A 14,899-nucleotide genomic window follows, 5' to 3' on the forward strand; every position below is an offset into this window, starting at 1 on the left:
GTGGGCCATCCCGGCGAGGCTTTCGCCCCAATGATTCACGAGCGGTACTCAACACTGGTCATTGATCAGGCGTGCCGTCCCGGCGAGGCTTCGCCCGCCGCCGCCGCCGAGGCGCCCGCTCTCCCGCTCTCTCCTAGACACCTCCTAGACACTTCCTAGACACCTCCGAGACACCTCCGAGACATTTCCTCGACACCATCTGACTTCATAGATACCCCTCCCCAACCCACCCTACCACCACACACACACACACACACACCTCGCAGACACCCCCGAGGCACACCAAAGAACCTTCTCCCCAGGCGCTCTTCGCTTCTCTCCGCGAGGCCGCCCGCGCCAGCCAGGCCCGCCCCGCCCCCCCCCCGGCCAAGGCCCAAGAGGCGCCACGCAAGGAGCCCTCAGTGAGGGCGCGGCTCGTGGCTGACTGAGTAGGCCAGCCGCGCCGGCGAAGCAAGCCACCCCTGCCAAGCGCGCCGCCCCGGCCGCCTCCCTCCCCTCCCCGGCCGCCTCCGCCTGCGAGGAGGAGGGAGGCGAGCCGCAGGGCGGAGGAGGGGGAGGAGGGGGAGGCGGAGGCGGAGGCAGCGGAGGCGGAGGTGGAGGCAGCGGAGGCGGAGGAGGAGGCAGAGGCGGAGGCGGAGGCAGCGGCGGCGGAGGCGGAGGCGGAGGCGGAGGCGGAGGAGGAGGAGGAGGGGGAGGCTGTGGGCTGCCGCCCGGCTGGTGGGTGCAGCGGCGCGTGGCCCCGTCGCGCGAGTACCGCGTCTTTTACGGGCCGAGCAAGGCAAACCTCGGATAGACCTTGGAGAGACCTCGGCCAGACCTCGGCCAGACCTCGGCCAGACCTCGGCCAGACCTCGGATAGACCTCGGATAGACCTCGGATAGACCTCGGATAGACCTCGGCCAGACCTCGGATAGACTTCGGATGGGCATCGGTGCGTGCCTCAACTGCGCGATGAATCAACGCGTTGGCTCGCCAGGCCGGCTACGCCGAGTCGGTCCCTGGCGCGTGGAGGGAGTACTGGAGGCTGGGCGGCGCTGCGGGCTGCGGTGGCGGGTCGCCGCAGCCCGCCAGCACGCAGGCGTCGGAGGGGGGTGGGAGGGGGAGTGTGCGCAGGAGAGCGACACTCGGCGAGAGCCCGGGGGCAGCAAAGGCAGCAAGGGCGAGCCCGAAGGCAGGAAAGGCGAGCCCGGGGGCAGCAAAGGCGAGCCCGGGGGCAGGAAAGGCGAGCCCGGGGGCAGGAAAGGTGAGGAGGGGCGACGGGCAGCCGCACGCGCCGCCGGCGAAGCGGCCTCGCCACGGGGAGGATGCGCGCAGAGAGGGTCGCGGACAGCGGGGGGAGGGAGGCGGGGCGGTCGCTGCTACGGTCGCGGACAGCGGGGGGAGGGAGGCGGGGCGGTCGCTGCTGCGGTCGCGGCACCGGCGAGTGCAGGCGAGGCACGCGAGCGGGGGCGGTGTTGCCAGTCTGTGCGGTGCGCACCCGTCTCCTCCTCTCCTCCCGCAGGCGCCGCTGCCGCGGCCGAGCTGCAGCCGGGAGCCCGGTTCGAGTACTGGCTCGAGAGCGGGCCGAAGGGGCGCGGGTGGTACGCAGGCACGGTGGCGGAGAAGAACCAAGAGGCCGGCTGGTGGGGCGCCCGCTTTGACGACGCGAGGCGGCGCGGGTTCTGTGTCCTGATGACGGCCGCCAACTACGGGACCGCCTGGCGGTCGACCACGGCGCCGCCGCCGGTAGAGGGCAGGCCGTCGGGCGGCCAGGCCGGGGGCGTCTAGATGCGGAGAGTAGCTCCATATCTCCCCACATCTCCCGATATCTCCCGACATCTCCCCACATCTCCCCACATCTCCCCACATCTCCGTCTCCCCACATCTCCCGATATCTCCCGATATCTCCCGATATCTCCCGATATCCCCCGATATCTCCCCACATCTCGGGGCCTAGAAGCGGAGTACAGACCCATGTACTCCGGACGGCGCGCGAGAGAGAGACGTGCTCCGCTGCTGCGCTCCGCTGTGCTCACTGCATTCGTAGCTTGTGCGTTCACGCGACGCACTGAACACGCGGCGCGATACCGTTCGTACTCAGCCCTGGCTGTGGTGCCTTCGCAACGCAGACCGCAAGGGGGCAGGCGGGCGCACCGCTGGGTCGGCGCCCGACGGGCGGCGGCGCGGGCGGGAGCGGCGAGGCGGGCGGCGAGGCGGGTGCGCGGACCGCAGCGGCGCGACCGTTCCTCGGAGTCGTGCTTCTGGTGACTGGCATCCGAGATGCGGGCGATAAGTCGAAGCTCGAGGCGGAGCTGCGCGAGGTGGAGATAGCCGGAGATGCAGCCGGAGATGCAGCCGGGATCCAGACATTTGCAAGGGGGGAGGTGGGGGGCGTGTCTGTGCACGGCGCCTCCTCACGCAAACACACAAGCGCGGGCCCAAGACGCACAAGCACAGACCGTCGAGAAGGGAGAGAGACAGCGACGGCAGCCAGAAGGCAGCACCGGGTCCCAGGAAGGCGAATGCGAGGACGGCGCCTCTTCACACTTGCGCCTGTGCGCAGGCCGGCGCCGAGCTGCTCGAGGAGGAGCAGCTGCGGTCGGCATTCGCTCCCGCGTCGGCGTCCTTCTCTCCGGGCTCGTCTGCCGCAGCCCTCAAGGCGCGGCCGCTGGCTCCTCGTCACGTGGAGATGGGTGCCTTCATTTGCTGCTCCTCCTGGACAGGCGAAGCCGCTGGCTCCTCGTCACGTGGAGATGGAGGTCTCACTGCTCCTCCTCCTACTGCAGGCGAAGCTGCTGGGCGGAGACCTCCTCCTCGTCACGGGCGGGCCAGCAAAGACCATCAAGTTCTACTTTGGCCTCGCGCTCGGCACCCAGCCGCGCCTCGACAGGCGCCGCCGCTCGGAGGCTAGGGAGGCCTCCCTGAGAGCATCCGCCGTGCATGAACAGGCCTGCAGCCGCTCTCGACGGGCTGGGCTCGCCGCTGCCTCGCGAAGGGTTGCTACCTCCGCCCGTCAGCCGCCGACGAGGCGCCTGCTCTCTCGGCTCGCCATCTCGGCTCGCCATCTCGGCTCGCCATCTCGGCTCGCTATCTCGGCTCCATCTCGGATGCGCCTCGATTGCGCCTCGATTGCGCCTCGGCTCCCTCTCGGCCCTCTCCCGGCTAACCCTTGGCTAACCTCTCCCGGCTAACCCTTGGCTAACCTCTCCCCGCCCCGATTCGGCGAGGCGCTGCGCCTGCCTCCGCTGCTGCCGGCCTGCTCTCTGCTCGCGGGCCGGACGATCGTCCCGGCGGCTGCTCGACCGGGCGGGCGGGCAAGCTGCTGTGAAGAGCGTCTCATCTCACTCCTCTCGCCCGTGAGCAGGTCGGAGACGACGGGTGGGTGGCCAACTGTGCGCCGCTCCTCGCCGCCGCGGGCGCCGACGCACGCGGTCGCCGCCGCAGTCCCTACCCCATCATTCATCGCCGGCGCTTCTTGTTCGCTGCAGGCGCCGACGTGCAGACAGAGCTTCCGCGCGTCCACCACTCGGCCAGCGGCGCCGCCGCCGCTCCGTGCGCCGCGGCGGACGCATCTTCGGCGAGGCGGCTCCGCCCTTCACACGTCTAGCTGCTGGACAGGTGCGTCGTGATTGCAGACACGCTCGAGGAGGCGGCGCCGCTGTTTGCGCGAGCGCGCGCGCGGCGGTTGCCGGTCGCTGATCTGCGCTGGCTCAAGACGATGCTGATGCGGCAGAGGTACCGCGATCCCCGGCCAGCGCCGGCATGAGTTCGAGCGCTCATACGGACGATTGCCGCGGTAGGGGGAGGGGAAGGGGACATTAGGGTCTGTTTACACTGTACGCGTCTACGTTTGTGTTCAGAAGGTGCCTTTTTGTATCCGTACTATTGTCGCTCTCTAATCTGCGTAACCTCCTGCCCCATCCCCGCGCGGAAAATCGAAGGACCGAGGCTGATCGGATCGCCTGGGCCAGCGTCTGCGCGTGCATCCAATACTCTCACTCGTCCCTCAAGAGCCTGATCCTCTTTGCATGCGCGCGGCGCCCGTTACCGCCTCCGCCGTCGCTGCGCGCGAGAATGCGGTCGCGGTAGCTCTCGAGGCGCTCTTTCTGCTTACCATCAGGCCCGAAGTTGTAGCTGTCCAGCCACTCGTAGAGAGCAAAATGCATGTGAGATTCCACTCGCGATCGAGCAGCTACGGCTGTATAGAGATCGGGTGGTGGCGTCTGCGGCTGGCGCGAGAGATCAATGCATTTCTAAAGCACCGTCCAACCGCTAGGACCTTTCACCACACCCGACGACCAACAACCGAGCCCGCCGTGCCTCATCGCCAGAGAGTTGCTCGGGTAGCGGGCGCCCGCATGCGACAGAGAAGATTCGCATGGCCCTAAGGCGGCTTGGCCCTCAGGACGGCATTGTGCTTGGTGCGCACACACTGTTACATCAAGCCTATGGCGCAGCGGGTGACGCATTGGGCGGACTGCCCTTACGGCGCCAGGACGGGAGAGCCGCCAGCCCCTCCCGCGCCTGCCGCTGCCCCCAGCAAGCAGCGAGCAGGCGCCAAGCGCAAGCAGCGAGCCGAGCAGAACACAAACCCAGCCCGCGCCTCCACCTCCAACTCACCCGCTCCCTCACCCGCGCGGGGCGTCGCATCCACCTCGAGCGCCGCGCCCTCGCCGGCAAAGCGCTCCGTCAAGGACATGGCGGATAAGCTCGCCGCCGAGCTGGAGCTGCCGGAGGGTGCAAGATCCCGGAGGTGGCCAAGGCGGCGTGTGCGGCGCTCGGCGTCGACCGCAAGGGCGACTTCGCCTACCACAGATCGCGGCGTGCCACGACATGATGTGGAACGACGGTGAGTGAGAAAAACTGTTGGGGCTCGTCCCGCGGAGCACTTGCTGCAGGTGCGCCGGGAGCAGTGCCGCGGACGTGCGGGCCTGATATCATACGCATGAAGTGCTCCGCGACGACGGGAGCTGGGGTGGTTGTACAGCCACGCAGGGGAAGCCGCTCGAGAAGCGCATAGTACACAGCGCAGGGGTGTACGGACAGTCGGTGTGTATAGATCTCCACGTACGGCTCCACAGCGAGTGAGAGGAGTAGCGACTAAGACGGGACTGGTGACGCGCGGCTAGCCGCGAACAGACACGGATACCGGGCGGCGGGTATCCGCCGGTAACCCAAACAAACCCGCATGATGGCATAATCCATAAAAACACCCGTCCCGCTCAAACGTCCAGGCCCGTTGCCGCGGGGCAGCACTGGCACAGGTTCCTCAGCGGGTAGACGCAGAAGAGGCAGGCGAGGAAGACGATGGGGAAGGCCCCAAAGACCACCCCTCCGCCGTACGCGGCGGCCACCCCAGCGTTCTCCGACCAATCCAGCACGGCGTAGATGTAGGGCTCGCCGCCTGCCGTTCCGCCCGCCAGGTCGTAGATCAGGCTGAAGAGGACGTAGGTTATACCGTACAGCACCGGCACCCACATCTGATTGAGCCGCATCGGCAGGCCGGCGATGAGGAAGTCGCAGAGCGCCACCACAAAATTGACGCCGTGCGTGAAGCACGAGAGCACGGACGGCGGATCGGGCGAGTTCCAGTCGTAGACGAGCGCCCAGAAGAGCACGAATACGAAAAAGGGGGCGACGTAGGTGAGGACCTGCAGGGCGTATGTGAGACGGACGTAGCACGGAGTGGTGCCGTCTGGCTCCCCGTTTCTCGACGCGATGGCCAAGCCCGACACAACGGCGGCGAGGATGAGGTAAAAGAGCTCAAACAGCAGCGTCCAATGCGTGAGGTAGATGTACCACTCCGGCGCCGTCTCCCAGTCGTTGCTCTTGTGCTCCACCATGGACCAGATTGTGATCCCAAGCCAGAAGGCTGCCAGGCTCGCCCGCACTGCCAGGAAGGCCTCGGGCGGCGCGCAGCGGGCGAGATTGCTTGGCGTGGAGTAGGCCTGCCGCCAGGAAGGGAGCGCAAAGCACCAGCCCTCCCGGCAGTTCGCGATGAAGGCCACGTCCAGTACCTTTGGCTTCTGGGTTTCCGGAGTCTTCATTCCTGCGCTCGCAGGGCGTCGCAGCGTGCGAAAGCGATTCGGCGGAATGGGACGGCCGACGCAGTGGAAGTCATAAATCTCGAATTTCTTTTTGTGATTAAATTCGTTTTTTGCAGAAAAGAAAGAAAGAAAGACAACCCAAGGGAGGGGTGGAGAGCGACGTTTTGCCGATTGCAAAATTCTTTTTCAAATTAGATATCGTTAGGTACGCGCCGCGTTGTTTGCAAAGCCAGGGGGAATGCAGCACGAAGCAGCTGGCACGTCGCCTGCCGACGCGCCGCTGCTTGGGAAGCGAGTCGAGCTCGGCGGGCTCTCCTCCCGCCCCGAGCTGAACGGGCAGCGGGGCGTGGCGCAGAGCTTCGAGGGCGGCCGGTACGCTGTGGCGCTCGAGGGCGGCGGCGAGAGCATGCGGGTGCGGCCGGGTAATCTGTCGCCGGCTGCGGCGGAGCCGGTGTCAGGCGGTGCCGTGGCAGTCTGCGATAAGGTCATTGCAGCGACTGAGCGAGGCGAGGAGGCGGCGGTGCTGGCGTGGCTTGACAGTGGCGGGCGGGCCGACGCGACGTACGAGAGAGGCAAGACTAGCGGCCTTACGCTCCTCATGTGCGCCGCCGGCCAAGGCCACGAGCGGTTGATTGAGCTGCTGCTGCGGCACGGCGCTGAGGTCAACCTGCAGGACAGCGACGGCGACACCGCGCTGGTGCACGCCGCCACCAACGGCCACGAGCGGGTGGTCGAGTTGCTGCTGCAGCACGGCGCTGAGATCAACCTGCAGAGCAGCGACGGCTCCTCCGTGCTGATAGTCGCCGCCGGCCAAGGCCACGAGCGGGTGGTCAATCTGCTGATACGGCGCGGCGCTGAAGTCAACCTGCAGAGCAGCGACGGCATCACCGCGCTGATGCTCGCCGCCGTCTGCAACAAACTCGCCGTCTTGCGGCGCTTGCTGCGGGCTGGCGCTGACGCGACGGCGCGCAATGCGTATGGCAAGACAGCGCTGCAGCTGGCCAAGGCGACGGGCCACGCTGAGTGCGTCAAGGTCTTGTCGGAGGCGGTGGCGGCGGCGGAGGGCCGAGTAGGGGCGGGCGGCGCTTCCTCGGGCGCGGCATCGGCAGCGGTGGACGCGCCGCTGCTCGGCCAGCGCGTCGTGCTCGGCGGGCTCTCCTCCCGCCCCGAGCTGAACGGGCAGCGGGGCGTGGCGCAGAGCTTCGAGGGCGGCCGGTACGCTGTGGCGCTCGAGGGCGGCGGCGAGAGCGTGCGGGTGCGGCCGGGTAATCTGTCGCCGGCTGCGGCGGAGCCGGTGTCAGGCGGTGCCGTGGCAGTCTGCGATAAGGTCATTGCAGCGACTGAGCGAGGCGAGGAGGCGGCGGTGCTGGCGTGGCTTGACAGTGGCGGGCGGGTCAACGCGACGTACGAGAGAGGCAAGACTAGCGGCCTTACGCTGCTCATGTGCGCCGCCCACTGCAGCCACGAGCGGGTGGTTGAGCTGCTGCTGCGGCACGGCGCTGAGGTCAACCTGCAGGACAGCGACGGCGACACCGCACTGATGCACGCCGCCACCAACGGCCACGAGCGGGTGGTCGACTTGCTGCTGCGGCACGGCGCGGAGGTCAACCTGCAGAACAGCAACGGCGGCACCGCGCTGATGTTCGCCGCCGTCTTCAACCAACTCGCCGTCGTGCGGCGCTTGCTGCGGGCTGGCGCAGATGCGACGGCGCGCAGCGCGAGCGGCAATACGGCGCTTCAGTCGGCCAAGGAGATTGGCCACGCCGAGTGCGTCAAGGTCTTGTCGGAGGCGGTGGCGGCGGCGGAGGGCCGAGTAGGGGCGGCCGGCGCTTCCTCGGGCGCGGCAGCGGTAGCTGAAGACGCGCCGCTGCTCGGCCAGCGAGTCGTGCTCGGCGGGCTCTCCTCCCGCCCCGAGCTGAACGGGAAGCGGGGCGTGGCGCAGAGCTTCGAGGGCGGGCGGTACGCTGTGGTGCTCGAGGGCGGCGGCGAGAGCGTGCGGGTGCGGCCGGGTAATCTGTCGCCAGCGGTGTCGAGGGGTGACGTGCCAGTCTCCGATGAGGTCGTGGCAGCAGCTGAGCGTGGCGAGGAGGAGGCGGTGCTGGCGTGGCTTGACAGTGGCGGGCGGGCCGACGCGACGTACGAGAGAGACGGCGTGAGCGGCATCACTCTGCTGATGGGCGCCGCCGACCAAGGCCGCGAGCGGGTGGTCGAGTTGCTGCTGCGGCACGGCGCGGAGATCAACCTGCAGGACAGCGCCGGCAGCACCTCGCTGATGCTCGCCGCCGGCAACGGCAACGAGCGGGTGGTCGACTTGCTGATCCAGCACGGCGCTGAGATCAACCTGCACAACAGCAAAGGCCGCACCGCGCTGATGTACGCCGCCCTTTACGGCCACGACCGGGTGGACGAGTTGCTGCTGCAGCACGGCGCGGAGATCAACCTACAGGACAGCAACGGCTGGACCGCGCTGATATTCACCGCCGGCAAAGGCCACGAGCGGGTGGTCGACTTGATGATACGGCTCGGCGCTGAGATCAACCTGCAGGCCAGCAACGGCTTGACCGCGCTGATGAACGCCGCTATCTTCAACCACTCCGCCGTCGTGCGGCGCTTGCTCCAGGCGGGCGCAGACACGTCGCCGTGCAGTCCTCGTCCTCGTCGAGTACCGTCGGCGCCAAGGCCAAGCCTAGCTCAAGCGAGCTCGAGGTGATTGTGCCGGAGACTCCCTCAACCAGCTGCGCCGTCGACGATATCAACGAGCGTTTGCGCCAAGAGCGCCAACGCTTGGGGATCATCGTAGTGGTCCGCCGACCGGTAGCGCCGCCGCCGCCGCGCAGGCGGCCCGTTCCTCGAGCTCTCCTCTCCGATTCTCCCCGCCGATTCCCCCACCGGGAATCTCGTTGGGATTCAGCCCGCCGCCGAGCCCGCCGGGAGAATCTCGTTGGGACAGCGACAACGACGATGCCGCGCTGTCGTTCCATGGCCCGGCGGAGGCCAAATGGCCAACCATTAGCGAGAGTATCGGCGCTGCGCTGAGGTCTGCCGGCGCGCGCCTTCCCCACTTGCTCCTCCCCTCCTGCGAGCCGGGCGAATAGGATCATGTCCCCGTGCCATTCTCCGCGCGCCCCTGCCGTTGCGGAATGCGTGGAGCTTCCCCGCCTCGTCTCGTGCACACCATCCAGCTCTCTTGCTGCTCTCTTGGATGCGCCCGAGCCCCCAACCCTCGCCAACCCCAGCCTTGCGAGGCCGCATGCCGCTCCGCAGTTTTCGCTAGAGTTTTCGCCGCCGCGGTGTCGGTTTTGTATCGTCCATGTCAAAAAGTTAACTAACCGGTGATTTTGACCGAGGAAAGACTGAAACCTTTTGACTCGCGCCCTGCCTCCGTCTCCGGCTTGCCCCTCATCTCTATCATGTCTCTAAAATAATATTTGGTATTACGAAAAACTGAGTAAACTGCTGGAGTCGACACGTACTGAGAGCCGTACAGACGAACGATACACACACCGAACCGCGTCACGAAGAGGGTGCAACCGAAAGCGTATCGTGTGTCAGACCGCTCGGCGCCCCGCCCGACAGCGTCTCGCCACCAGCCTCCTCCTCCCCCGCCGCCACCGCCTCGTGCCGCGCGTCCCTGGCTGCCACCTGAGCGGGCACGGACCTCGAGGCTCGTTTTGCGACGGCGTCGACCGGCCGCCGGTACTCCTCGCGCACGCCCAGGCCGACGGCGATGAAGCAGGCGGCGGCTGTCGCCGTCATGATCTCGTTCATCGCGTCGGGCGGGAGGAGGTCGTTGCCGACGATGAGCAGCGCGCACGACGCGTTGAGCAGCAGAACGAGGATGCCTGCGCTCATCCCCTCCTTGACCGGGTAGAGCAGCTCCGCGGCCAGCTCGTAGACGAGCGGCGTGGTGAGGCCTTGGGCGAAGCCGGCGACGACAAGGCTCAGCAGCAGCCCGGCCTGCGAGCGAGGCAGCGGCGGCGCCGCCCCAGCAGGCAGCAGCGAGCAGGGCAGCTGCAGCGTGAAGGCGGCCGTGGCGAAGACACAGATGCCGAGGCCGAAGACGATGCCGAGCTTGAGACGCCGCGGGTACCGGTCCATGGCGGCGCCAGCGAGGAGAGAGGCCGCGTTGATGGCGACGCCGTTGCCGAAGCCGATCCACGCGACGGCCTGGGAGGCGAGGCCCGGGCGGGAGGGGCCGGGCCCGAGAATGCCCTGAAGGCACCCCTGCCACCCCGACTGCGCGCCTATGTGTGCGAGGTTGCCCGAGATTGCGCGAGATTGCCCTCGAGATTGCGCGAGATTAGCCCCCCGACTGCGCGCCACTCAGCACAGCGGTGGACAGGACGAGCACGATGTAAGACCGGTGCCGCAGCGCCGCCCTCAAGCCTCCGAGCCAGCCGCCTCCGCCACCGCCGCCACCTCCGCCGCCCCCGCTGCCCCCGCCTTCGCCGCCGCCTCCGCCGCCCCCGCCGCCCCCGCCGCCCCCGCTGCCCCCGCCGCTGCCGCCTCCTCCGCCGCCGCCGCCCCCGCCGCCGTCGCCACTGCCTCCGCTGCTGCTGCGGGTCGGCAGCGCCGGATGTGCCGGGGAGTGCGGCGGCGGAAGCGGGCGGGGGGTCGGTGGCGGCGGCGGCGGCGGCGGCGCAGGGGCGGGGAGGAGGGCGGTGGAGGCGGAGGAGGCGGGCTGCGCCCCCGCCCCCTCCTCCGAGGACCTATACTCTCGGGTGATCTCGGGTGATCTCGGGTGATCTCGGGTGATCTCGGGTGATCTCGGGCGATCTCGGGCCATCTCGGGCCATCTCGGGCCATCTCGGGCCATCTTTGAGTTCCCTCCCCCCCACCCCTCCTCCGAGTACCCGACCCCCAGCTGTTAGCAGCTAGGAAGTGGGACGGGCTCTCCGCCTCACTCCCTCCGAGGACCTGGCGGCGGCGGCGGCGGCGGAGGGGGGCAGCGGCGGCGCGGCGGGCAGGTAGACGACCGCGCACGCAGCCGAGGCGGCGGCGAGGGCGAGAGAGAGCCTGCGATGTGACGATGCTGGGCCTGAGTGCGCCTCCTTCAGTGCGAGAAGACGGTGGTGTGCAGTGTGTGTTCAGAGCACCGCGTGAGTACGAGGGAGGCGAACGCAGTGGAACACGGCGGAATACGGCTGAGTACGTGTCCTCTCGAGCGCGGGTTGGGAGACACAGACACGTCTTCCGCTTCTAGGGCTCAAGCGGAGATATGGGGAGATGCGGGGAGATATGGGGAGATATTCCGCTTCTAGGGCCGCGAGCCAAAACACGTTCGGGATCGCGGCGGGAGAGGGGGCGAGCCAGAGAGGGTTGAGGAACCCGACTGTCGTGCCGAGCGCGTTGGAGGTCTGCGCGATTGCCGTGGCGGTGGTGCGCTCCCTCTGCGGGAACCTGCAACCTCACAGCCGCGGCGTGAGTCGACCTCTGCAATTGAAATATCCCAAAGCGGGCAACACGCCGTTCACAGTTGTAGCTCACAGTGGCGGCGGTGCGCTCCGGTGCATCTCGGCGCGTCTCGGCGCATCTCGGCACCAGACGACGGCGAGGCGGGTGACCGAGCCCATGAAGAAGGGCCTGTGAACAGCGTCTCTTCACACCTCTAGCTGTGAATAGGTGACCGAGCCCATGAAGAAGGGCCTGAGAAGCGGGAGGGTGCGGGGTGAGGGGAAGGGAAGCTGTGAGACGACGAGCCCATGCAGACAGAGCCCTGCGGCGGCGATGAGGATCTGGCCGGCGTGGTACATTGCAAAGGCGGCGCCTGCAGGAAGGTTCCGAGAAGGCTCCGAGAAGGCTCCGAGAAGTGTCGGATAGAGGAGAATTGAACGCCTGCAGGAAGGCTCCGAGAAGGTTCGGAGAGGGCTCCTTTGGCCCGTGTGGCGGACGCAAGGAGAAGTCAGCGCCTGCAGGAAGGTTCCGAGACGGTTCCGAGACGGTTCCGAGAAGTGTCGGACGCACAGGAGTAGTGAGCGCCGCTCTCGGCGAATCGCGGCCGTGCACCGCCACTCGCCTCGGTGACGGCGATCGGGATGCAACGCAGCACATTCCCGACCAGCAGCAGGCCGAGGCCCCACCAGATGCCGCGCTGCAGCCCGCGTGGCCGCTGCAGCACCGTCGTCTGCGCGTGGAAGCAGAGGACTCCGATGATGGGTCCCCAGTTGAGCAGCTGGTCCACGGTCGACTGAGTCAGCCGGCGGCCAAAATACTCCTCCGCGTGCTCGCGAGACACGGAGGAGAAGGAGAACCTGCGGCGACACAGACTTCCGGCGGCGAATCAGCACGTGGCATTTTCGGGCTGTGGTGCAGAGGCAGGAACACAGAACACGAGATCATGTGGCATCTAGGAAAAGCTGCCATGCGAGGCACTGGTTCATGTTGGCGAGCGAGTAGTAGAAGAGGACGAACCAGCGGAGCCGGCTCGCCGTGTATGCCATGCCGCGCCAGCGTCAGAGTCCGCGGCAGGCCGCGCACGAAAGAAAGAATTCAAAGCCGGTGTGAGTGGGAAGGCCTCCTGTTCCTCGCGGAACGAGAGCAGCCCCTCCTAGCCCGGTCTGCGAAGCAGGGCGGTGGTCGTGCCATCTCCGCTTCACAACGACCACGCCGCAATCGTCGCCGGCGCGCGACACGTTTCCGTTGGCGGGACTGTCCTGGTCGAGAGTGTGTGCCGCCGAGGCGGGACCACTCGGGGACAGTGCTGACGGGACGCGGCTCGAAGGGTGTGGCTCCGCAGCGCGGCTGGCACTCGTCGCAGAGGCCTCGCCTTCGAAAAGTCGGGCATGGCTCTACCCGCAACTTTCTCGCTAACACGCGCGCACCGCCGAGCCTGCGGCGGGCGCGCTGCGGCCGCACGTCTACCTCCGTCATAGTGCCACGATGTGCGGCCTAGATTTAGCCCACGCGCCTCAGCTCGCAAACACTCACCCATTTGATTGTCATTGCCTGTGATAGCGAGATAGGGCTAGCCGCAGGCAGCTAGCCCGTGAGGAGAGCGTCCATAGACACCTCACTTAGACCCCACACACGGTCTCGTCCGTGCCTCGCCGGCCGGAGAGATTGCTGGAGGTAGAGCAAGCCTGCTCTAGCCTCGCATGTCACTTCCTGTTGTCTGTTGTGTTGTTGTGCCCTTGTTTGGACTCTTGGCACCGTGGAGTGCTGGGGGGGGGCGACAGGGAGGATATGGCCTTGAGTTATGTGTACGCCGACTCAGGGTGTGTGGCAGCCCGCTGGCTGTGTGTCTTGTGAGCTTTTGTGTCTGTGTGTCGCTCGTGCGTGTCGTCATCATCTGTCTTGCGTCCACCCATACCGCGTTGGTGTCCAGTCCGAGCCTGGCTGTTCTTCACCTTACTACCTACCTACCTAGTGTGTGTGTACACCCGATACGCCGGACGAGGTGCAGCAGGAGGCGGTCCGCAGGGTATGCGGCGCGCTCGGCATGAGGGAGCAGTTCGAGGCGGCGATGGCGGCGGGCGAGCTGCTCGAGATGCTCGAGAGCTTGCCGCGAGGGGCGGTCGAGGCCTCTGTCCGACAGATGCGGGGTTACAACCGCACGGGCGAGTGGCCAGAGCCCATTCTCACCAGCCCTACCCCGCAGCGCGGCCGCTCGCCAAGCCCCGTCGATGAGTGGTCAGATGGTTAGTGCCCGAGAGCGAGGGGTCCGGGGGGGAGCACAAACATAGGACGCCCAGCCTTGCCCTCGTGCCGCCGAGTGCATATCCTATGCGAGAGAGATCCCCTGTGCCCTGTGCCCAGCCCTCTCCGCGCGGCGATGCGCCCTCCCCCCTCGCTTTTGCAAAATCCTGCAAAGGTGGGGACGTGTCTGTCCTCGACCCAGCCCTAGCTTGGGATGTCCGTTGTATTTATTTATTTATTTACACATGATGTGTGATTTTAGAGTTGTTTGGTATTGCTGAAAAATCTCTCTTTTGAAGGCACAAGCGTCGGCAAGTGCGAGAGACCGCGTCTGCACACACATACCTGAGACTGACTAACTACAAACACGAATCGGAACTAAGCGAATGCACAGGCGAACGAAGAGTATTCCCCCCGTCACTCATTCTCAATTTCTCATGCGAGCATCTCTCTGCGGCGCCTCCTCGGCTCCTGTCAGTGCTGGGCGCCGCGCGCCAACTCTGTGTTGGAGGAGAGGCCGCGCGCGCCTTTGGCGCTGTGGTACGTCCGCTCGTGAGGACCTCTCGTGAGGACCTCTCGGGAGGACCTCTCGGGAGGACCTCTCGGGAGGTCCTCAGGCAGAGGTCCTCATGAGAGGTCCTCAGCGGAGAGAGCTCGCCCCCCCCTCCTCTCATTGTACATTGAAGTGGCAATCCGACAAAGACTGACTTGAGGCTGCGCCGCGCTTGGCCGGTGCACACGCGGTGGGACGCCGCGGAAGGTGGCCAGCCCCCCCAGACACACCCAAACAGAGAGTGAACAAGGACATAAGAACACAGTATGTGTAATGAGTTGGAGAACTATTTGTGAGCTTGGTAAGTGCGAACTGCTTTGAGAGCTTGGTAAGTGCGAAGGCTGCGTCCCAGATGTGAGGATCACTCGCCTGGCTGAGGACCTCAGCCTCCTTGTTAATCCTCGGACAGATTGGGATCTCCGAGATCCCAATCTATCTATCAAATGTCCCTTCTTTCTTTCACCATCCAAGCACGCAAAAAAGAATTTTATAACAAAAGGCGGTCGCACGACACGATTCAAAAAAGAAATTCGAAAGCTCGGGGAGACGTCTACGTGTCTCTTCGGGGGGGGGGGGGGGAGCTCTCATGAGGACCTCTGTCTGAGGACCTCTCGCCTGGCTGAGGCCTCTGTCTCTCGCAATCGAGTCCTTGGTAAGTGCAGTTAGGGTCCGCCCATCCATCGGG

At 66.6% G+C, this 14,899-nt stretch overlaps 2 protein-coding genes across 2 annotated transcripts; one reads left to right on the forward strand and one right to left on the reverse strand.

Annotated features, from left to right (window-relative positions):
- Positions 1–1,304: 1,304 nt before the first annotated feature.
- EMIHUDRAFT_457127 (hypothetical protein) lies at positions 1,305–4,068 on the forward strand (the record flags this gene model as incomplete). The annotated part of the gene is made up of 11 exons (XM_005779952.1): positions 1,305–1,363; positions 1,435–1,469; positions 1,502–1,725; positions 2,543–2,662; positions 2,766–2,847; positions 2,928–3,007; positions 3,207–3,269; positions 3,344–3,395; positions 3,468–3,531; positions 3,598–3,714; positions 3,921–4,068. The coding sequence occupies 11 exons, from the start codon at positions 1,305–1,307 to the stop codon at positions 4,066–4,068; spliced, it is 1,044 nt and encodes a 347-aa protein (XP_005780009.1).
- Positions 4,069–5,201: 1,133 nt separating this feature from the next.
- EMIHUDRAFT_114530 (hypothetical protein) lies at positions 5,202–6,026 on the reverse strand (the record flags this gene model as incomplete). The annotated part of the gene is made up of 1 exon (XM_005779953.1): positions 5,202–6,026. The coding sequence occupies one exon, from the start codon at positions 6,024–6,026 to the stop codon at positions 5,202–5,204; it is 825 nt and encodes a 274-aa protein (XP_005780010.1).
- Positions 6,027–14,899: the final 8,873 nt, after the last annotated feature.

Source organism: Emiliania huxleyi (genome assembly GCF_000372725.1).
Source record: "Emiliania huxleyi CCMP1516 unplaced genomic scaffold EMIHUscaffold_222, whole genome shotgun sequence".
Classification (NCBI taxonomy): Eukaryota; Haptophyta; order Isochrysidales; family Noelaerhabdaceae; genus Emiliania; species Emiliania huxleyi.